This window comes from Cataglyphis hispanica, chromosome 18 (genome assembly GCF_021464435.1).
Source record: "Cataglyphis hispanica isolate Lineage 1 chromosome 18, ULB_Chis1_1.0, whole genome shotgun sequence".
In the NCBI taxonomy this organism is placed as follows: Eukaryota; Metazoa; Arthropoda; class Insecta; order Hymenoptera; family Formicidae; genus Cataglyphis; species Cataglyphis hispanica.
This window is the reverse complement of record NC_065971.1, coordinates 4,925,822-4,949,824: the sequence shown is the minus strand read 5'-3', so window position 1 is coordinate 4,949,824 and position 24,003 is coordinate 4,925,822. Positions and strand designations below refer to the sequence as shown.

The following is a 24,003-nucleotide window of genomic DNA, read 5'->3' as shown; positions in this document are numbered from 1 at the left end:
ATTATTTCAGAAAAGATATTTTACTTCTCAACTTCAGAAATTTAAAATTTCTTTAAGATTCAAAACTCTTGAAACTTCAACGATGGAAATAGATAACGAAGTATGCGATCATATGTGATTAATATGCTATACGATTAATGTGTTATACTATTTTCAAGAGAAATGAGTAATATAATGTTTAATAATATCACATTAAATCTCTCTCTCACCATAGAAAATTCAGCAAAATATAAAACTCAACACAAATTCTTACTTAATTATAGTGTAATACAAAATATCCCCCCTATATGTCACTATTATAATATTATATCTTTATAATTTATTGAAAAAAATATTAATATATTCACAAATTTTTTTTCTGGGTATATTTACAATAACATATATTTTTGTCTGAAATAAATAATATTTTTGAAATTAAAATTATTATAAATTGTTAATGTTCGAATTGTCATTGTATAGTAAAACAGTAGGATTTTATAATTTGCACATTTTATTCTTACAGTGCTATTAATGCAAATTAAAATATATATTTTTTGTTCATTTTCAGGCAGCAGCCCTTCCTCAGATACACTGGATCTGAGTTCGCATCGTCCACACTGTCCTCATCACGATAATAATAATTCGATCAGTAGCTTCGTCACATCCGGACATCCGCAGGAAATCGTGATGAAAGAGAAAAGCAAGAACGCTGCGCGATCGCGCCGCGTTAAAGAAAATCAGGAATTTTTGGAGCTAGCGAAGCTACTGCCTCTCCCAGCCGCCATAACGACACAATTGGATAAGGCCAGCATCATCAGACTCACCACCAGTTATCTCAAAATGAGAGCTGTTTTCCCTCATGGTAATAAAATACAAATTGCAAATATTAATATCTTCCGTTCTTAATAATTATTTAAAAGCTCGTATTATAAAACATTATTTTTCATTATTTCGTTACGTGTTACTATCTTGTGATAGTAAAATAATCGCTTTTGATATTTTTGTATTCATTCCAAAAATACATAAGAAATAAAAAAAGTAAAGAAATCGACAGAGAGAGAAAGAGAGAGAGAGAGAGAGAGAGAGAGAGAGAGAGACGCTTAACAGAAACAATCTAAATTCACCAGAATATTGTTACGCTATTCAAATTTCATCGTAATAATTGAGCGCTAATAACCGCGAATTTATTTGTAGCTTTTTTGTTTTTATTAACCGCAAGGGCTGGTATTCGTGAATTTAGCCACCGGACTCTTAGGCGCAAAGGGCAAATAGTATCGGATGAGATGGATGTGATTGCGCACTTAATGCATTGTTAGTCCTCGGCGCTTTGTAAGCAAAGCATGGGGGCCGTTATAGTGTTACAAAGGCCTTCCCCAGTTCGATTCTCCCTCTTACGACATCGACGAATTGAATTTCAAGTGGCTGCATCCCTCTAGAACGATCGTCCCGTCTTTATTCTCAGGAAAAAGAGACACGGCATCCTCACGATGACACTTTTAGGGCGCTTCCTCGAACACTTTGTTAAAAAGCGAGCGTAAAATTTTTTAAGAGGCCGATTGCCGTCGATTATTACCACAGATCAAGATTACCATAATCTTTTAACCGATCTAAAAAAAATTATCAAAAATAAATCGATAAATGCAACGTGTTATAAACACTATTTTGAATTTCTAGAAAATGTGCACTTTATATATATATATATATATATATATATATATATATATAATAATTATTAATATATTATTATATATATTATATATAATAATATATTAATAATTATAAAATATTATTATATATATAAATTATATATATATATATATATATATATATATATAATATATTAATAATATATATATATATATATATATATATATATAATTATATAATATATATAATATATATAATATATATAATATAAATTATATAATATATATATATAATAATAATATATATAATAATTAAAAATAAAGATATCGAGCCTCTTTTTCTCGAGAATAAAATAAAAAATAACATAATATAAATTCAAAGGTAACATGCCTATGACAAATCTTGATAAAATTCATTGAAATAAGATTATTTTTTTACGTTTCTCAGCCTTATTACATCAAATTTCAATGATGTAAAATTTTCGATGTAACACGATGATAACGAAGAATTTTGAATCGAGGCTATTTTCTTCTTTTAAGATAGATCGAGCTGTCTATCAAATGCGCACTATTGTACATTGATTGTCAAAAAAGATTTGATACGTGTCGTGTATTAAAATAAGATTGACGATCATCTAAAGAGTGTGCCAGTTGACAATCAAATTCTAAAGAAATAGGCTCCAGAACATATGTCTGAATCACATTTATATAAACATAAAACATAGTACGTGGATATTTTCGGAAAATTTTTTTGAATGTCACAATAAAATTTAACGTAAAATAACTTATTAGTAAATAAACTGAGCGTATTAACCGTGTCAATTTATAATTATGAAATATAAATGTGAAATTAAAAAATATATATATATATATAAAATAAATTAAAATAAATAAAATAAAATAAATTGAAACCCCGGAAGGAATGCTTGCTTGGTACGTGCCTCCTGCCATCTTAAATCCCCCCCTCACTTCAGCCCCAAATTTTCCAGGTCTCGGAGACGAATGGGGTGCTGCACCACCGCCCAACAATCCCTTGGAGGCAGCGATCAAGGAACTGGGCTCTCATCTTTTACAAGTACATAAATATCATTTATATTTCTATCGATTTATAATATTAGCGTTGATCTGGAATTTTCACGTTGAAAATACGCGGCAATATTTCCTACTCGCAAAATTTTAACGATTTAAAATTCAATGAGATTATTTTACTTATTATACATTCGCGTACAAGTTGTCAATTAAAATTGTGATAACAGATGATTTCTGACTGCAGACACTGGATGGGTTTATATTCGTCGTGGCGCCTGACGGGAAAATTATGTACATTAGCGAGACGGCTAGCGTGCATTTAGGTTTGTCCCAGGTGGGAGATATCCCCTCATTTATTTAATTAATTAATAATGTTTTTTTGGTAATCTCGAGAAAAACGGATTCAACGATCCATGCAACTACATTTAATTGTAGTATACTAGAATTTGATTCTACCATTTTTTTCGTAAATAAATGTAAAAAAAAGCTTCATCAAGAAAATAGATAAATAATGTGAAAAAATATCTTGCATGCGATTCTTCAATTCTTTTTTTTCGCTCAAAATTACATTATTATGCGATTACGTGAAAAAATTTGCATTAATTTAGAAATGATTGATGATGACTACGATAACTGTTCGTGTGTACAGGTGGAATTAACAGGGAATAGTATATTCGAATATATTTATCCGGACGATCGTAACGAGATGATTTCCGTGCTGAATCTTCCCCAAAGCCCAGCGGATCTCGCGGGTTTCACATTCCCGCCGCCGAATTCGCGAGGCGAGATCGAGCTGGAACGTGCCTTTCTTCTCAGAATGAAATGCATTCTGGCAAAAAGAAACGCGGGTCTTGTCACGGAAGGATACAAGGTAAATAGAGATATAAGAAAACAAAATTTTTTTCATAAGAAATACTTTTCCATGTGTCAAGCATTCTTGAAAATCACGTTTATCATAATTCAAAAGGTATTAATACATCTTATCATATTTATAATTGAAACTAAAATTTTCTATTACTCTCAAAATGTATGTAGATATTCAAAAATTTCTTAATTATTTACATTAGGGCTTCATAGATTTTAATGATCTTGATATATATTATTAAGGACACGATCCTGAGACCTTTCGAAAGATTTTAGTCGTTGCTCGCAGTTTATTAAAAAGTTATAGGTATAAATAAAATAAGTTTAATGAATAGTAATTTTCTGACAACATGTACCTTTAAGAAGAAATATATTTGAAATATGTTTTCTCTCTATATATATACATAGTAATCATAATGCTGCGTTCAATATATTTGTTTACATTTCTCATTTGTCATTCGTTATTCAACTGGATATTTCGCCGACATTATAATTATCACGAACGGATTTTTTAAATATTATAGCAAATATGTATATCTCAAGAATAAATAAATCTGCTAATAAATAAATATGCTAAGAATACATATTAAAACGTAATAAATCTCCTCCGCCCACACGTCAAATTAAAAGAAAAGAAATATATTATAGATTTACTTTTTATTATAAAGTGAAAGCATGGGCGGAGGAGTGGCGGAGCCTCTGCACTCCCATTCAAAAAAAAATTCTAACTTAATCCAAATCTGTTTCTAATTTTAAATTAGTATTAGGGCTCTGCCTCTCTCCCGCCTACGCTTTATAATATTTATATATATATATATATAATGAAATTTGTAAGTTAGGCCCTAATGCAAATAATTATTAAAAATTTTAATATTATAATTTTATTGATTATTGTAGTAAAAATGACAAGTCTATAAATCAGGGAAATATTTTGTGTATCTTATTTTTTTTTAAATCTATGTCGGAAATTTTCAAAAACTGATCAATTTAAAGTAATAATTTCAAAAATCTGAAAACAATATGATATTTTCATAAATGCAAGAGAGTAGAAAGTAATTATTAGTCTTTCTAGGTTTCATAAGCCAATATTCACTATAAATAGGGTAAACTCAAAAATGAAAGACAAACGCTTAAACGGATATGCGAGCATTAGCGTAAACATTCTTGTATGTGTACAAAAAAAACATGAAAAAAAAAAAAAAATTTATGCTAAATAGGAATGCTATTGTACTAGTCACGTGCGATTCATCGGAAAAAAATCAAGAGAGAAAGAGAAAGACAGATATGATAAAATTTATTCAATCTATATTAAAAATTCTAAATTCTTTATATATTTCTATCAATTTTTTTTCTCGGATTATATACTAGTAATATATATTAGTAACACATTATTGATAATAGTGAGAATTGATGGTTGCAGAAAAAAAATTTTTTTTAAATTATATATATTTAAAACTGGTTAGTTTGAGAAAATATTTTTAATAGAATAAGTATACAATTAATAATCTCAAAAGCGCCTAATTTTTATAAATGGCTTCGATCATATGACTTTTTTCGACTTCTCAAATATTTAGCGAATCGATTCAGCCAACATGTTACCGTAATTAATCAGACTTACGGGATATGCTGCACAAATTGCGAAAAATTACAGACCGACATTGATCTCGATTTATGAAAAGGGGAGGGAGCCTTATTTTTCCGAAATCGGGTAAAATTGTCTGATTTAACTTTCCCCGGTCATCGTCAAACTTTCGACATATGCTCTGGCAATAACGGGCAACGTTATTGGTCTGGACGAAAAACGAAGGGGGATGATCCGCGATATACCTTGCACTTGCTAACCAAAGAAGACAAGCTCTTACGGAGGAAAATGTTTGGCAAATAGCTCGTTCAAACTATAGTGCCATGATTGTAGCCCTCGACAAAATCGTAAGCGAAAGATCCCTGATGGGCATTGGGCTAAATCATGAATGCAACCCCTGCGAGCTTTTAGGCAAGTCGAGGGACGTGGGGCAAGAGGACGGACTTATCCCTATGACACTAGACGTACAAAGACCGGATTATAGTTGACTTCTCTTTTGTCGATGCGCGAACGGAAATGCTCGAATTAACGACTTGCACGTGAAATTATAAGTGACAAAGAAAACCTGCTCCATAAATGTCAATGTGTGACAAGGAATCTTCAGAAAGTATTAAATAGTAATTAAATTAGATCCAACTATCTGGCCAACGAAGCAACTTATCTGGATTTATTTTTATATTAATATGAAATATATTTAACGATATAACTTTAATTATTATATATAATTGCAATAATTTTAAGTAGTTTTTTTTTAATTTTTTTTTTTTAAGTCCTAATTCATAGATACGCCATTGTAAATGATTTCTTTTAACTTTTTTTAATTTGTTTTATTTTTTAGCTTGCATTCAATATTCAATTTTTTAATCTAATTCTCAATCATTATAATTCAATTATTCTTTTTTAAAATTATGTAATCCAATATTAATTAGTAAAGAAAATCAAATTATTAAAAATATTTTATTGATAGCTTTGATTGCTTTGTTTGGCGAGACACGCGTGAATCCGGGGTGAGATCAAGGGTGGTCGCCCTCTTCTTTAACTCTCTTCGAGTCCCTCTCGCACCGCAACGCACACTGATGCACCGGGACTGCATACGCGAGGTGGCGTATGCGATCCCGTATGCAACACGGGCATAATAAGGGGCCTATTTGCTTCACAAATTCGCCCCGGTACTCGAGACGGGAGCGTGACATTCAGCAAGGCTTTTTCCGCATCATCGGCCATTCAATTAAGCAGGAATTGTTAATTTGCCGTTGTTCCGCGCGAATATCCGTACTTCAACGGCAGCGCGCGAGGGAGTTACTCGAGTATCGCACTTATGCTCGGCCAAAGGAATATCGCGAACGCTCGTATTATGCATTTCGCACTATATGCAACGTGTTACACGTGTTATAAGAATGTCATTTGAATGAACTGTCAGAAATAAAAGATGGAAAATAAGATTCTACATATCTGTCAGGTGTTTTTCATTTCAATTCTCTGATTTATAATATATAATAAAATTTATAATTTATAATATATAATAAAAATATGATTGAAAATGGAAAAATGTGTCAAGAGAACATTATATATATATATATATATATATATGTTCGGTTAAGAAATATTGAAAAATTGTGAATATTCAAAAAACTTTAGAAACGCGAAATCTGCGATTTTTTATTTCGTTTCAGGTCATACATTGTTCCGGTTATTTAAAATGCATCGTGGAGTTACCCATTGGGTCTGAATATGAGGACGGTATTAGTCGTTGCGTCCGTAATGTCGGCCTATTGGCGGTCGGCCATTCGCTGCCGACGAGTTCCATAACCGAAATTAAATTGCACCACAACATGTTCATGTTCCGGGCATCACTCGACCTGAAGCTCATATTTCTCGATGCACGGTAAGGTTTTGACAATATATCCCCCATTAAATCTTCTTTTTTCATATTATCTTCATTTTTTTTTTCCTAAAGATATTTTTCAGGTATTAATTATCAGATATAGTAAAGATACTTTTCAGGTATTAATTATCAGTATAAACATCGTTTTTATATTTTCCTCATATTTTTTAGTCGTTAATTTCAAAAATAGGAATAATCGATTAAATTTAACTAATAAAATAGTCAATGATAATTATAAATGAAATAGTTATGTATCCAAAGAGTACACACGCATACAAATGAAGCAAAATATATAATATTAATTGCGTAATAATATTTAATACAAATTTATATACATATATATATATATATATATATATATATATATATATATATATATATAAAGTAAAAAAATTATTTCTCTCGAATAAACTCCTTTTTATTGATGGAGCCGGATCTCTCTCCGTTGCAAGAGGAAGCGAGCAACGCTGACTCGAGCACCGGGACACAGTGGATTATTTATTTCCAATGTAATTATAGTTGGGTGTCGTATTGCGCCGTTAATATTTCGATGGAGGGCCCGCGCGCGGTGCCCCCGGTCGAGGGGGGTACGGCCATTAAAATCAGGTTCGTGTTACCGAGCGCTACCGCGTATATATCCTTTTTTTTTTTCCTTCCATCCACGGCAAATAAATATCCACCAACGGCGAGCCTGACGAGCCCGCGTTACGCACCCGCTTGTTCACTGGGAACGAACACGTGATGCAGTATAAATATAGCGCGGATAGAAGAGTGCGATGAAATTTTATATTATACATACATAGGTCGGAATCGCTCAGCTAGCGCGCGTTGTGCAAACTCGCGATGCTCGCACCGTAAATCCCGATGAAAACAAACCCGATACAAAGAACAATCAACGGATCTATTGGCCCGTAGTTTTGTTAACATTGCATGCGAGTAATATATGACGGATTGTGGATTATACGGGAAAACTAATTGCGTGGCTAAGAAGATATAGGCGCGTTTCTACGATTAAAAAAAAATAATAATAATTAATAAATTAATAATAAAGCTAATTTCCCCCCAAAAATATTCCTTCTAGAGAAAATGTGAGTTTCCTTAATATATGTATTAAAGTTGTAATACATTAAACAGAGAGATATAAACTCGCACAGAAAGAGATGCGAAAAAGCTATTTATCAGAGTATTTTTTGTTATTACAGGGTAGCCCAATTAACAGGATACGACCCGCCGGATCTTATCGAGAAGACGTTGTACCACTACGTACACGGTTGCGACGTTTTACAACTGCAACATGCTCATCGTGTTTGTAAGTATTCCTTTATATTATTATATTATTATTATTATATATTATATTATTATTCATTGTAAAACCCATTTTACATATGAGAAATTAAATAATTTTACTATTATTTACAATTCCCTTTTAATAAATCACATAGATAATATATTTAATATATTATACCTTTTGTATTATTAAATTTGTAATATTTATGTATATTATAGCTAGTAAAAAATTTATTTATGTTTCTTTAAATAATTTAATTTAATTCAATATTCCAGAACTATTTACTGAATAAATTGCATAGACTTAAGTCCGTTTAAAATATGTTTTATTTTATATTAATAAATTTCTTTCGAAAGTATTCATTAATAGAATGAAAAGGCTGTTTTCACATAAATTTTGCTTTTGCATGTAATTATTTATATAGAAAGATAATCGCATATTCCGTTTTGAATATGTTATATTTTCATTGTATATATTTTCTTTGACCGAAAGTCAATCTCTATTTTCAATGGACTCAATCATATTGTAAATCCAAAAGAATAACTTTGAAACAAACGTTCGAAAATATTTTCCTCGATATTTTCTATGTCGACCGATGGTCCGACGGAGGTTCTCTCAAGTCGACATGCTACTCGAGGAGAATAGGCTCTTCGTGGACCGAAAGCAGCTGACGCTGCTTAACTCAGCGACGCCTTTGCATCGCCCATACGAAATATTCTTTGATCTTTTCTCACGTTTCTCGCGTATCGCGAATAGTTACAATGTATTATATATTTCCATGCTTTTCCATCTTTTCTCCATCGAAACGCCATCGCGCGCGCTTCTTCTAAGTATGTGCACACGTGATATACCTGGGATGTACATTATTGATTGAACAATGCTGCCACAGTGCGCCGACGAAAAGAGGAGGCCGCCGGCATGCGCGCGTGTCTATACCTCTCTCTCTCTCTCTCTCTGCGTGCGTGCGTGTGTGTGTGTGTGTGTGTATATATATGTATATATACGTAAAAGGAGAGAGAGAATAGAGTAAAAGCGAGAGGGAGTAGAAGTGAGGGAGATTCAGCGAGAGGTGAGAGTGAGGTAGGAGGCTGTTACTGCTATCACTGTTTGAACAGACTCGCAGTTTCACGAGCGCGACTCGAAGGGAACCTGACATAATGCCGCTAATGTCTGCGCCTGCGGATTGCGCTGTGTCTATTGCTCGTTCTTTTTCGCAATTTGAAGGCGATATTATAGATGTCTGAAGAATATTTTTCCCCAAGAGATCGTATACATAATCTTTCTCCTTGAATTATTAAAACTTTCCCTTAAACGCAAACAATTTTTTTTTCTTTGCTTATTTTTCCTTACATAATTGCTAAAAATAAAGATATTAAAACTAACTTCAAATTCAAAATTTTATAAAAATTAAATAAATGCAGTAAAACAAAATCTAGTAGTAATATATGTACATATGTATATACATATACATATATATATATATATATATATATATATATATATATACATATTAGTGTAAAAAAATATTATGAATTATAATCACATACACGAAAAAAGTCTTTTGAGTGAGTGAGTGAGTGAGAGAGAAAGAGAGAGCGAGAGAGAAATTGATATTAAATGTTGCTAATGATCATCATTGCCTTGTTGATAGTATTGCGCAAAGGTCAAGTGACAACAAGATACTACAGATTTCTGACCAAAACTGGTGGCTGGGTATGGATGCAGTCATACGTGACCATTGTGCACAATTCAAGAAGCTCGAGGCCGCACTGTATCGTCTCTGTAAATTATGTGTTGACGGCCACCGAAAGTACCGGTCTTATCCTGAATTGCGAACAAAAGTCTTCGTGCTCGAGTCCCGGGAATCCGCCGAGCGCGCCCGTTTCAACACCTACGATTGGCACGAATGACTTGGACAATCACAGTCCGAGTCCTCCTTCTTACCGTAGTAGAACCAAGGAACCACCCGACACCGATTACGCCGACAGTTCTGGCTATCCTAATTCGGAATATATGACAGGTTCGACGAATCACAATCATTATCTGTCATCGTCGCCGTTCGCGTCGCACAACATCAACGGTGTAGCTCATGAGGACAGCGCTTATTATAGTCCGGATTTATTCTATCAATACAATGGTAAGCCTAAAAGTAATTTTAAATAAATTCGATAATATCATATTTAAATTTCTGAACATTTCTCTTTTATAAATTTCCGGCATACATAAGAATTATTAAAGATTAAATAAAAAATAATAAAAATAAAAAAATTTAGTCACACAATTTCATCTTTCCTTATTGTTTGCTCATTAATTTTTTCAATAAAATTTTTAATAAAATAAAATTATTATAAATAAGTATTATACAGTTTATCTGATTTTAATCGATATCATTATATTCCTTATAATTTTGAGATCTCCATCAAGATCCCGTAAACGCTCTACAACATCAACATGAGGCGCATCATCAGCATCTTTTACACCACGCCACCTCCTTGACTATCCAACAACAGAGTTCGCAGAATAATCAGCAGAAACGACAGCACCCTCAACATCTGCTGCACCAAGCAAACCCTTTGACGTCTCTTGAACAGCAACAACAACACAGCCCCCAAAGCGGTCAGCAGAAACGACCTTACTCAACATCCTCGAGTTCCTGCGGCAGCACCGATGGTTTGGACGTGCACTTGACGAATTCTCTGCTACCATCCGGATATCATTCGTCGCATCACCATCATCACATGCCACCGGATTCGACATCATCAACGACATTAAACGAGGCAGGTGGCGTTATCATGTATCCAACCTGCGGTTTCAACAATAATGAAAGCTACAATGCCGCGACGCTTCAACATCACGAAGGCTACCAGCAAGGTCACTCTTGTGGTCAACCTCACCACAGCAATGGCAATGCAACGATAAAGCATCCTCATCATCATCCCCTGGAGACTTCATCGACCGGCTACACAAGTGTTATCGTTGATTCCCAGCAATACAGTCCTAGCACTGTTTCCCAGGAATTACATGCGCATCAAACGGCATCAGTCAGTAGCGGCACTCCACCATCATTGCATCATCAGCCTCATTATGAAACACATCATCAGTTTGTTCACTGACATCAATTCGAGGTGCCTTGCACGTAGCATTTCGACGCCGCTTGCGATGACGGCGCGTGCGGGCATCATCATCATCATCGTCATCATCATCATCACCATCATCAGCAGCGTCATTGCGCAGAGACTGAAAGCAATGGAGAGCAATATTCTGATCATCAGACGAATAGCGATTCTTACAATTCTTCAGGTCCTCACGTCACTTACGTCATGCCCTACAAACGACTCTGGAAGATGGAGGAAAAAAACATCTCAACATTGAAAGGTAATTCGTAATCAATGACAAAAGATAAGTATCATCAGAGACATAGCAAATATTGTTATTAATAATCAAATACTACAAAAATAAAAATAAGTTCTCATCTTTTGATATTAAATTTATTCTGATACGCAGTTTTTGAAAGTTTAGCATTATTATTAATAAATTTAATTTTACGTATACATGTGCAAAATATCAACAATCAAATAATTTTCAAAATTATATTCTATTTAATAAGAATGACAAAATTTTAAAATTATTATTTAAAAATATTATTATATTAAAAAAATATTATTTTTCATTGCTGACAGATGCTTCATAAAATTCGTAGTGGAAAAAAATTACGAAAAAACGGCCAATTCTATTTATGGATTAAGCTTCAAGAAACATGTAACCAGTCCTGCTTATAATCCTACGTGGCACGTTTTTCTTTTACTCATATTATCATCTCGTAATAAAATAGCAATATCAACGACAGAAATGCCGATCGAAACAATCTCTTTGATTCCAATATTTTTTATCAGCTGTGATAAATACTATTAAAAATATTATTAAATTAGAAACATAATGATGAATATATCTATTATCATTTTTTTAATAACTAAATCTAAAGATGACAATTTGAAAAACTACGAAAGCTTGATGGGATCAATATGATTGCAATATACGATAAATAACGATAACGTAAAGTGCAACTGACGATTCTAATAACATTTTCGAAACAATAGATAATGCAGTTTGATCAGTGATGATCACAATAGGGGAAATGGCTACTTCAATGCTGTAATCACTATTAAACGCGTGTATGCTAATTGAATGATCGCGGTATCAAAAATTAGCGCAAACGACACTTTGATTGATGATGATTTTACGCATCATAAAAAATATTATACAAGTAAATAAACTTGTAGATTTTTATATATAAATATGTATCATATATCTCGAGATGTGACAGTAATTATTAGTTTTTCATATATTTTAACTTAAACAACGATTTAATGCGTGATTTAATGTATTTACATTATATAAGTTTTATATAACTTAAAATATCGATTTAAAATATCGCGCGTGATGTCTCCTTTTCATTTTCAGCCGTGCGATATGGCAAACTTTTGACTCAAATATTATGATCAGATGGCAACATATAATAATACGTCAATCTCTAACGCACGATCAGAAATTAGTCATATCGCAGGATCGAAAATGAAACGGAAGACATCGCCCGCGATATTTTAAGCCGATAAAACTCGTATAAAATTTATATAATATGTAAAGTATTTACATTAAATCATACATCGTTTTAAACAGCGCTACAACTTTTATTGTGTCGAAATATTGTTATAAAAATATTATGCATACCTCTCCGTTTATTAATATAGATAGCTTTTATCAGTAACTACTATTCTCACAATACAATTCAGTTGGAATCATTTAATTTGATATATATCTACTATGATTTATCTCTTTTAACGTAAAAGGGGTAGCCACTTTTGGTGGTACACCCTATATGTATATTTCACAACCAATACTGGTCATTGCAAACGTTATAACGAAAGTTATTAAGAATGTTATACGCGCTGGACGCGTTTTCTGAAAACTTTCTGCACGAAGTAATTTAAGGGAGAATATCTCCTGGATGGTACATATTAATTAATATTTAAAAAAAAACAATTAAATTTAAAAATGATATATGAAAAGTTGAAAGTATGAGAAAGATTGAAATAACTTGTGCGATATAAAGACTTCAAAATAATATTTAAATTTTTACAGACTTCTTATGCTTGTTGGCACTGAAAATATCGTGAAATAAAATAAAAGAATTTTATATAAAAATTCATTAGAAATTCTAAATAAATTTTTATTTTAATTTTTATTTTTTATGTATATTCAAGATTTTTTTGCACAATTAAGATTGAATTTCAGACATATATAATTCCATAAATTTTAATAAATGTAAACTGGATCATTTTTATGCTTTTTGATCTGGAGCGTTAAAACCTGGTGTTCTAGTGTTAAAAAATATGCTAATGTAAAGTTACTGGCATTGTTGCTGTACATATACCATTAATGCGAGATCTTTCTTCTCGAACGTAACATAATGTAAATACTATGTGTACGTATAAAAAATTGTCCTATATAATGATATATATATAAAATTAAGATACATATAAAAATACACACAAAATGTATATAATAGCATTTATATTGATTCGTGAAGACTGACCGGTGCTTGTGCCAATCGACCAAAGAAACACGTTCTTTTTGTCGGAAAATTAGTATCATTATATTTATATATTATATGCTTATTTAATAATAACGAGTGTCTAATATAGATAAAAAAATGAGTATATGATCGTTGTAAATATAAATAAGTAGTGCAAGACTTAGTATTCTTTGATCGTCACGAGATATTTTATTACGAAAGATTTCTAGATCGTTGCACATATATAAATCGATACACGTATAGAATCGGTGTCAAAATGAATATTCAATATTTTCTTAGTGACTCAAGCTCCGAAAATCACTAAAGAAAAAGTGTCTCAAAGTCTCGCCATTTTGACGCCGGTTATATGCACACATGGCACAAGTCAGATTAATTTATATCGTATATGTAAAGTGTGAGATTTTCGTAGCGAGAGAATCACGGCAAAGCGTGTCTGCGTCAAGTCCTGTAAATATGTAAAACTATAGCGCGCATTGCAAACCTATATATACAAAAAAAAAAAAATATATCATATTTTCCTCTGATACAAAATATAGTATTTTCCCCACTTGTAATCTTATTCCTGCTTCTAGACTTTAAAATCATTTTCTAAAAGTACAGTTTCGTGTGTTAAAATATATATCAATGCAACGCAATATTTCACAAAGAAGAAATTGATAAAATAAAAACTCTTTGCATGGTATTGTCACAAAATGATTAAATAAGATAATGGTGTTTTTTTTTTTTTTTGATAAACGAGATCTAAGAAAACATTTATGTTTATATAATTTAACATTTATGTTTATTCATGCAAATAATCTTGGCGTGAAACCACGAGCGTTTACCACGAACTCAGATACATTTAAAATACCTGCCAAAAATATTTCATAAATCCTACAGGCAGGATTTTGGGATATATTTTTCAGTGATTCATGCTTGCCGGAATAACAATACTTTTAAAGATTAAAATCAGATTGTTGACTTTTGAGATCAGGTCAAATCTATGCGGGCAAATAAACATGTTGAAATACTGCGAAGTAAAAAAATTCTTAGTTTCGAAAAATTTGACATAATGTACATTTTTGTTTAATCTCAAATTCCTAGTAACTCGATTTAACTTAAGTCAGTCTCAGTTAAGAAAACAGCTAACGAAAAATTCAAATTGATGAAAAATTTTTTACATAATTTTATATATGTATTATAGAAACAAAAGTAAATTCTAATGACTAATCAATATGTTATTGTATATCAGTTAGAAAATATCTCAAAAAAATTTTACAAGTATATTTAAAGTAATTTAATTGTATGCAAATTTTCACATTAGTTTACGGTTATTTCCATTTTCCATCCTCCATTGAATGCACGTGTATATGTAATAGAAGAAAATAATATGTAAGTCAGTTGGGTATGTGTGAATAAACGATGTCAATCCTTTTGAGAAAGCATTAGAAAGCGGTAATGAATTTCAGGTAATTCAGCTTCGTGAGATTCTCACCATTAGATTAACCATTCACAAAAGCGGTCCGGCTGGATCGTACAGCATCCAGCCGGGATCCCTTGTGCTACAAACACGACGAGGCAACGATCCCACTTTTTCACCGCGCAATCCCAATTGTCACTCGGCTAGCACAAACAATAAATTAATTGTACCTCGCATGATTCTCCGTCAGTTAGCTTTCGGCGGTCGTGTGCTTGTCGGCATGAGGTCCCTTTACGTCTTTGGAAAGAGACACGTGCCATTTTATAATCGTCATTCAGCTCCCCTCTCCTCTCTCTCTCTCTTTATCTCTCTCTCTCTCTCTCTCTCTCTCTCTCTCTCTCTCTCTCTTCCTCTTTTTCTGGCTCAATCAAAGTAAAGGCACAGAAAAACAAATTTCTTAGAAATCGTTAACTTTCCCAAAGTCGAGTTACAAACAATATATTACTCTCCTACGAATTTTGGAAATATAGCAAAGAAAATAATGCGATCTAAACTTTTGAAAGTTCTTTAATTACAATATTTTTCCTCCATTGTTCATTATAATAAGATCAAGAAATCTCAAGAATCTTTAATGTGATATATTTTAAAAGCTTTTAGCTTTATCTGTAGCACTGCTTGGAAGCTGTGACCTGAAAAATCTTAGACATATCGCACGTGTCCCGCGTCGACACCGCGAGCGATATTCGACAATCGGTACCTTCTGTAACGTGTGATCGTTCGATTTCACAGAATCGTGGTCCGCGTCCACCACCGACCGAAGAATTTAACGAGCCGCACACGCGGCAGGCTCGGTACGTCGTCGCACGCGACCGATAATAGCATCCCTCAGGATGTCTACTCGGACTCTATTCCGCCTCCAATGTTCTCATTATACGCTCTCGTATGATTGATATAGCTTTCTGTCCGCTCGTTCGTATTGTGACAAGGACGGGAAGTATCGGCAGAATCACGCGAAAGAATTAGTTGATTATTATCAATATACGTGTACGTATATATATATATATATATAACGATATGTTGCAAATCAAGTAATGTTACATTTCGAAATTGATGTTACAAATTGTAGATGACAAGACAAAGATACCATTACGGTTACGACATACATGTTACATATTTTGTATACAAATTAATATAAAATAATAATATCGCGCATTTTTTTTTTTTTTAAATCTCATTAAGATTTTAATCTCTTAAAGGGCATCTTATCCATTCGTTTCGTCCTATTAAAAGTACGAAGGGAACTTCGATATTTATCACGCGACATTGTTATCAGCAAGTTGAAACGTTTTCATGCAGACGGCGATTATTTATAGCGCGCGAAAATAGCATAATATACTGAAAGTCGGCTTGCGAGAGAAGTGTGAATAGGCCGGTTCGAACAGTATAGACTGTGGATAATTGCCGTGCCACAGCAAGTGGTTTTGTTTCTTCTCTCGCGCGCGGGTCGCTCGTAAAAATATGAGACCTGAAAGGGAGGCTTAAACTTTTATGCCCGTCTCCGCGCTGCGCGTCTACTCTACCGTAAAACGTGCGAGTATTGTGTAAGAGAGCTGGGTCACACACACACAACAAAAGTAATGAGGCCGTGCATAATCAGCAAAGAATGATTGCGCAAGCCATATTTTTGTAATTACACAAATCTCTTTCCGCACGGTCCTTCATTTATTTAATTTTTTTCTCATTTTTTTTTTTTTTCCTAATTTCTTATTTCTATCGCAATATCTAAAAGAAAATAAAAGATAAATTATAAAAATTATACTTTTAATCGAACAAGTTTAAAAACTATCTACACATTTAATTCCTTTGATACGTTAATCTATTATCGACGTTTTTAATATATTGAGAATATTTATTTTATTCTATTTTATTCCCAGAACATTTATCAGTGGCATCAAAACTGAATTTTTACAAAAGAGCGTGATAGATTGATTTTTTTTTTTTTCTATGATTATAAGAGTAAAAAAATAATATTGCATATAATATGTGTGATACTCTGAGAAAAGTAACATATGCATCGTGGATACCGCAGAAGTGACTATTATCTCCGACGATTAAGGATATAAACGGATTTGTGGGGCGGGAAGATTTTAACTAAACACTTGACAGGTTGCGTGCGCTATAGAAACATTTGTATCATGGGGTGTAGTATTTACTTATCATTAGGATGCGGATTACGGAGATTTATGGGGCTGTAGCATAAACCGCGGTTTTTCGCAGATAAGATGAAATGAGTTTAGATTTGGCCCAGAATCTGGCAGTTATAACATGTCTATATACGAAAGAAATATTTACAAATGAAATAGAATGGACAGATCACTGTAAATTAAGTTTTACTATGAATAATTAATAATAACAATTATTTTCTATTTTCCCAAATTTTACAAATTATCCATCCCATATCAAAATTAATTTATGAAAATATAAAAATATTAATCGTCATAAGTAAACAACATCAAAAAATCCTAAATTTTGCTAGAAAATCATAATTTTATCGATAGATTTCCATGGGACGAAGATCCGACCTCTGGTCGGAGGTGATCCTTGACGTTGCTGGTGGCGGTAAATTTGGCGTGTAGCCGAGGAAAGGCAAGGGCGGTGCGTTGGCAAGGGTGCCGGTAGGATATACACACGCGTACTAACACACGCACACGTGAACACAGGTTTGTATCGGCGGTGAACTTGCGCGGTGAACAATCGGGGACGAAGGGACCGCTTTAGCGGAATCGCCTCCGTGGTAACCAGGACGACGGCACGCAATGCCGCCCACAATCCCGGGCTGTCTTGTCCGATGTGTTTGCTCGATGATTTTATACCAATTACGGCCTATCCCCGTGCCATTGCCTACATACTACCGGCACCGGCCGCCGCTACACCGTTGCCATTCCCGCGTGCGATTTCGTCGTCACTTCCGGAACGGAAACGGCGACTAATTGTAAGTACCATCGCTTTCAGCACATGAAAGTAAAAACGCCAAGTCGTATATTTGATATCGACATTATTATCGATGAATACCGTATCTAAATCGATGCTATATTCGATTCCGAAGAAAGTATTCGTACTTTTAAATATATCAATATCAATTTATAGATTTTTATAAATCTATCTTTTACACAGTTCTTTTCACAACATTTAAAAAAATATCACAACACCTGTTGCGTTGCATTAAGAATTGATTTTAATTACAACATTTAAATAAAGGCACGTTAGAATTTATTTGAGATTTTATGAGAATTTATGACTAATTGTTTTTTCTATAATAAAATATAACGTAATTTTTTATAATGTAATATCAATTTTTGCTTGCTAAATTTTCATAGTACAATATGTTAATTGGATAGAATAGAATTTTCTTTTCTCTTGAGCACTGAAGTAAAATACACATGGCACAAAATATAATAACATTTAATATATATTTATATATATTTAAAGTAATAACAACTAATAAATAATACGAAATATACAAGAATAATGTTTAATGTAGACTGAAAAATAATTATTTATATCATAAGTACATATATTACATATTTGCGAATATGTAATGTTTCATAATTAAAAAATCTATTAGATTTTTATTTACACTTTAATAATTAAATTTAATTCGCATAAATGTTTGGTCGTCTCTTTGAGTCTGTTGAATTTAATTCAGTCAAAAGTGTATTCATTCTGTATTACATATTATATTCATATTATTTATGATAAACTACTATATCATAAATATAATAAAAATTGAACTTAGGAAAATTTTCTGCTAACAATAAAATGTCAACTTATAAGAGCGTAACTATTTTCCAGAATACATGATGTATTTATAGATTTAAAACAGAGGGTTATCTCTTTGGTTACTGCATTTTAATTATATATTAATTGTTATATTACTTGTCATAATCTTGGCTAAATCTTCACAATGGACAATTATTATCTGTTACAAAATTTATCAAAGTTGCCTAAGTCATATTTTATAAAGCATTGCAGCATTTTTTTTATTTATTGCTAAATAATGTTAGAATTATGCATGCTAGTTAAATGCATAAAGAATTCTCGAATTAATTCCAGTCTTGGAAAAATTAATGTGATAATTTTTTGGAGTACCGTGTATTTCTCTGTGATGCAAAAATACAATATATGGAGACATCTGGATATTTTCCAATAAGCATTCAGCTTTGTCGGCGATTCGAGTGGCCGATAAAGTAGATAGACAACAATCAAAATCATAAGTATTTTTATGTAATAAATATTTATTTATCAAACTCTAACTTTAAATGTAATCTTACGCCACAGTGAAATACTGTCAATATTTTCAACATATTTCAGGGACTATATAAGAAATTAACGGGATTTATATAAGAAATACTATCGCAATAAACTTAATTTTTACTTCAACATATATATATATATATATATATATATATATATATATATATATATATAAAACAGATATTTAATATTTACATAAAGTCATTAAGAAAAATTAAACTTGAACACATAATTTCGCAATAAGCTACATGACAAAATACTATGCACATTAAGGAAAATTAATAATAATTAGAAATAACTAAAAACTAAGCTAAGATTTACTTATAAATATTACTTAATCTCCATTTGATTTAATCAATAATCGATTAATTAACATAAATAAACGCACTTATGACTCGATTAATTACTTAATAAGGTTGATTATTTCGAATTCGATATATTAGAATTTCGATCGAGCTTCATTGTATGTCCCATAATGAACGTTTTTGTTCTTGCCAAAGTCTTCATCAAAATTATCGGCTCCGCTATACATGGAAAAGCCACGGCGAGAGAGTAATTCTCCTGGCACAATTGTAGGATTGGTATAACAAAAATCCGCCATCATGCTCGTCTGCCTGTTTAGTTGATTGGACCTAAATCAGTTTTCAATTTCACAATCTTGATGATTAAATTTATATTATAATAAAAGGGATAAGAATTTGATAAAGATGATTATTTTAACATCTATGTGAATTTAAATCGATCCTAGATTATAAATTATTAATATAATTAAAATATCTCTTGAATCTGAAATATATTCGTGGAAAACATCAAAATAAGGATTGATTATTAAATGATGCTAATGAATGCCCAAGAAATTGCAAAACAAAAAGAAAGGACCAAAGAGAATTTTTCAAATTTCATATAATAAAAAAAAATCTCGAAAAAAGCTTGAAACTATTTTAATTTTTAGGCTAAAGACCTACTATAAATAACTAAGAAATTACTCACAAATAAAAGCATTTTTTGATCATTACTGCTCTACATTCTTGGATGAGATAAGTTAAATAATCGCGCTACGAGCAATAAAGATACGTTATCAATGATTCCGTCGGCACGTGAGTCACAAACAAAACTTGAATATTTGAGTTTTATTATTACACTAAAAAAATATTAAAATATCTATCGCCGCTACCTATATGTATTACACTCTTTTTTCACTTTCCTTTCGCCTATGTAAGAACATCGATAAATAAGGGGAGCAATCATATAATTACGGCGAAATACAGATTTAGAAATAATTTTAATCATGTACATTGCAAATAAACAATCAAAATTACGATTTAATTTTCCGATTATTTAAATTTTACCGAATTGTATGTTACAAGATAAATGTCGCAAGAATATGTAACAATCGATTACCAAATAAATTACGAAAGCATTCATTTTACGAAAATATTTTACGATATGAAGGCTTTCAAAACCTGACATTTCGCATGTAACAATCTAGTGAAATAAGTAATATATGTATTTAATTATGGTATGATTTAACTACGGAAATTTTGAAACGCGTTACGCGAGTGCAGAGACGCACACGTCATTCTTACCTACCAAACGCACTTTCACCGTAAGTAAATATTATAATTGATGCATTGGAATGTAAATGTTAGTCGTTAAATTTACACCTAATTATAGATTGATTCAATATGACTGTCTATTCATTAAACTACTTTTTTATGAAACAGGCTCCATGCTAATAGTACTATTGAAATCTGCAATTATCACTTTTTATTATCGATTAACAAAGCAGAAGTAATACTCACCCATCCCTAGCTAATCGATTTACTTTCACGAACAGGACGATCACCAAAATAAAAAGTAAGATAAGCACACCGCCAGCGACACCGCATGCAATATAAAAATATAGCGTCAAATCCTTGAGATTTTCCTAGAAAGAAGAGTTTGCAATCACTGTTTTTAATTATATAAGATTAAAAAATGAAAAAAAAATAATATACAAATAAAATGTAAGCGCGGAAAATTATTTATTAACATAGAAACAAATTAGTTACCTATCTATTCTCGTGATAGTCTGTGATACATTTTATTGCGATTTCATCAAGCATTAATTAAAACAATGAAGCAAAAATTATAAATGGCAAGGATATTGGAAACGAAAATATGATACAAGATTGTGAAAAGGATTATTTATACGTCATGCACGATTGAAATCTGTTTCCTCGAAAGATTTCGTAAACTGCACTTAATTCCAGTATCAACGTGATTGCTAATAGTATCAGGAATGGTGAATAAAAACACTTTTTTTCACTCTTGTGACGCGATCATATCTCTAATCAAAATTTATCTCATGAATAATCTATCTCATGCATCTCATCGACTTGTGTGTATCCGACCTTGCGTGCGCATAGTTGCATCTCTAACAACGAGGTCTGTGAACGGACGTGATCAATTACGATGAGAGATCTACTAGAATCTGTAAATATCTCTGTTTTATTTTCAGGTGAAAAATTAAAGAGCAATCTGAGAGAAAACGAATATATTCTATGAGTTATAATTTTTTTTTTCTGATTTCCCGTTTCTATATTATTCTAAAAATTTGTCTACATTCTTGTCATATTCATCGTGAAACAGATCACACCGTTATCGGCTATCAAGGTTACTCAATGATACGAAATTATTGACAGTTTATAGATAATATCAACTTACATGCGTTCTGATAACACTAAAACTGACAGATTCTGAAGAGAAAATGAGTTATTATATACATTTATTTTTATATATATAATTTGTCTTTGTATAAAACGTATATTAATATTAATAAATAAAAATACTCTATTATTGTAATATAACTTTTCTAAACCAGAAGCGTTTTTTTTTTCTTTTTTTGCAAGTAGTCATAATTAGATGAACATGACAATGAAAAGTAGCTCATTAAATGTATATATCTTGTGCAATTGTTATTTTCCATACAAAGATAAAATTTACATTTCAATATTTCCGAGTGCCAGATGTGGAAACTTATGACGGATGAAGATACATTAAATGATACCAGCTTTTCCATAAGTCTTATAAATAACTATTTTAATAATGTCACACAAATAACCGATAAGATGATTTACACTATTTACGTTATTTGAAATAATTCCGATAACTTTGTCAAAGACGAGACAAAACATGACTAGGAATTTTATCGGAAAAAAGGAAACACATGATTCTGTCTGAAACTCATGATGCGCGTATTCGCGAATACGAGATTGCGGTCAGGGACCGTACAATCGACCTCGGAATTATTCGAAAGATATGTAAACATTGAAAGTGGGAGAAACTAATATGTACTTACCATCGTGAGTATGAATCAATCAGCTGAAGCCGCGAACGTCGTCTTGTCATACCTTGTACACACACAATATCGTTTGTGTAAGATGTCGCGCTTAACTCAAGATATCGGAGATCGATATCAGCGTATTATCATTCGCGTATTTATCAAAACGCGGTGACACCGCGTATTCCAAAATATTGAAACATCTCATCGAGCTATTCGCGCTCCCGATCAATCGCTCGACATATTCGCGGCAAGATCCAGCGCGGTAGTTATTAATCTCTAAATATTGATGATAAGTGAAACTGTGATTAAGATTCCCTTTTATATCCCCCTAAAAAAGAGAAAGAGGAAAAGGGGAAAAAACACACGCAGAAAACGCGTATCAATTGTCAAGCTTTCGATCGGCGTAATCGATTGACGATCCGGCGATTTACACCGTACACATTCAACAGGTGCGGGATGGCCGGCTAGTTAAACGAGTACTAAGCGAGACCGTCGAGAGCGAGGCGAAGCAAAGTGGCAATGCCAGCTAAGCAATGCCGAATGCTGATAAGCCCCTCCAGAGCGCGGCCGCGAACACGAGCTTGTATACCCGCGCGTGTGACTCGTCTCGTACGCGGACTTCCTCCGCACTCTCTCACCTACGGAACCGCGTCACGTGGGTAAGAATGCTCAGTTGCATAAGGTATCGAGAATTCTATTCTCATTAGCTAAATAGTGATAATTTATACTAATTCAAAAATCACAAAATAATTATCGACATACGCGACAATAAGTATTGTTAATTATTTATGTAAATGAAAAAGATGTGAAAATTGAATATCACCGATAACCGATATCGTTTAAGAATATTAAAGCTTTGTTAATGCAAATTTTTTAATTTGACAGATTATCGATTTGTCGATAATCGATATTTCTCGATAATCGATTTCTCCATATTGAAAATAACATAAAAGATTTTATACATGTGGCAATAAAACAAATTTTCTGTAAAATTTAATTACAATTGCAGTTATAGAGCTGCAGTAATTTTGGCTAATATTAAAAATTATTTATTCTTTAAAATACATAAAAATTTATTTATCATAAGAATAAAAATATA

General features: G+C 32.2%; 1 protein-coding gene and 1 long non-coding RNA gene across 7 annotated transcripts in view; one reads left to right on the top strand and one right to left on the bottom strand.

The window, feature by feature from the left end:
- LOC126856255 (single-minded homolog 2) overlaps window positions 1-14,408 on the top strand; it is a 40,517-nt gene extending 26,109 nt beyond the window's left edge. For 5 of the 6 annotated variants that reach the window (XM_050604624.1, XM_050604623.1, XM_050604622.1 and 2 more), the window contains 9 exons: window positions 548-841; window positions 2,615-2,700; window positions 2,899-2,988; window positions 3,304-3,525; window positions 6,774-6,985; window positions 8,188-8,294; window positions 9,925-10,410; window positions 10,686-11,648; window positions 11,954-14,408. In XM_050604624.1, the coding sequence (XP_050460581.1) occupies window positions 667-841; window positions 2,615-2,700; window positions 2,899-2,988; window positions 3,304-3,525; window positions 6,774-6,985; window positions 8,188-8,294; window positions 9,925-10,410; window positions 10,686-11,386 (2,079 nt within the window). In that variant the 5' untranslated portion in view covers window positions 548-666 and the 3' untranslated portion in view covers window positions 11,387-11,648; window positions 11,954-14,408. Of the gene's footprint in view, window positions 1-547; window positions 842-2,614; window positions 2,701-2,898; window positions 2,989-3,303; window positions 3,526-6,773; window positions 6,986-8,187; window positions 8,295-9,924; window positions 10,411-10,685; window positions 11,859-11,953 lie in introns of those variants that run through there. The other variant, XM_050604620.1, reaches the window with a different exon arrangement.
- A 6,971-nt stretch (window positions 14,409-21,379) lies between these two features.
- Window positions 21,380-22,902, bottom strand: LOC126856331 (uncharacterized). The gene is made up of 3 exons (XR_007688350.1): window positions 22,565-22,902; window positions 21,631-22,052; window positions 21,380-21,506 (listed from the first exon to the last, which is right to left on the bottom strand). It is a non-coding gene; the product is annotated as an uncharacterized LOC126856331 (long non-coding RNA).
- Window positions 22,903-24,003: the final 1,101 nt, after the last annotated feature.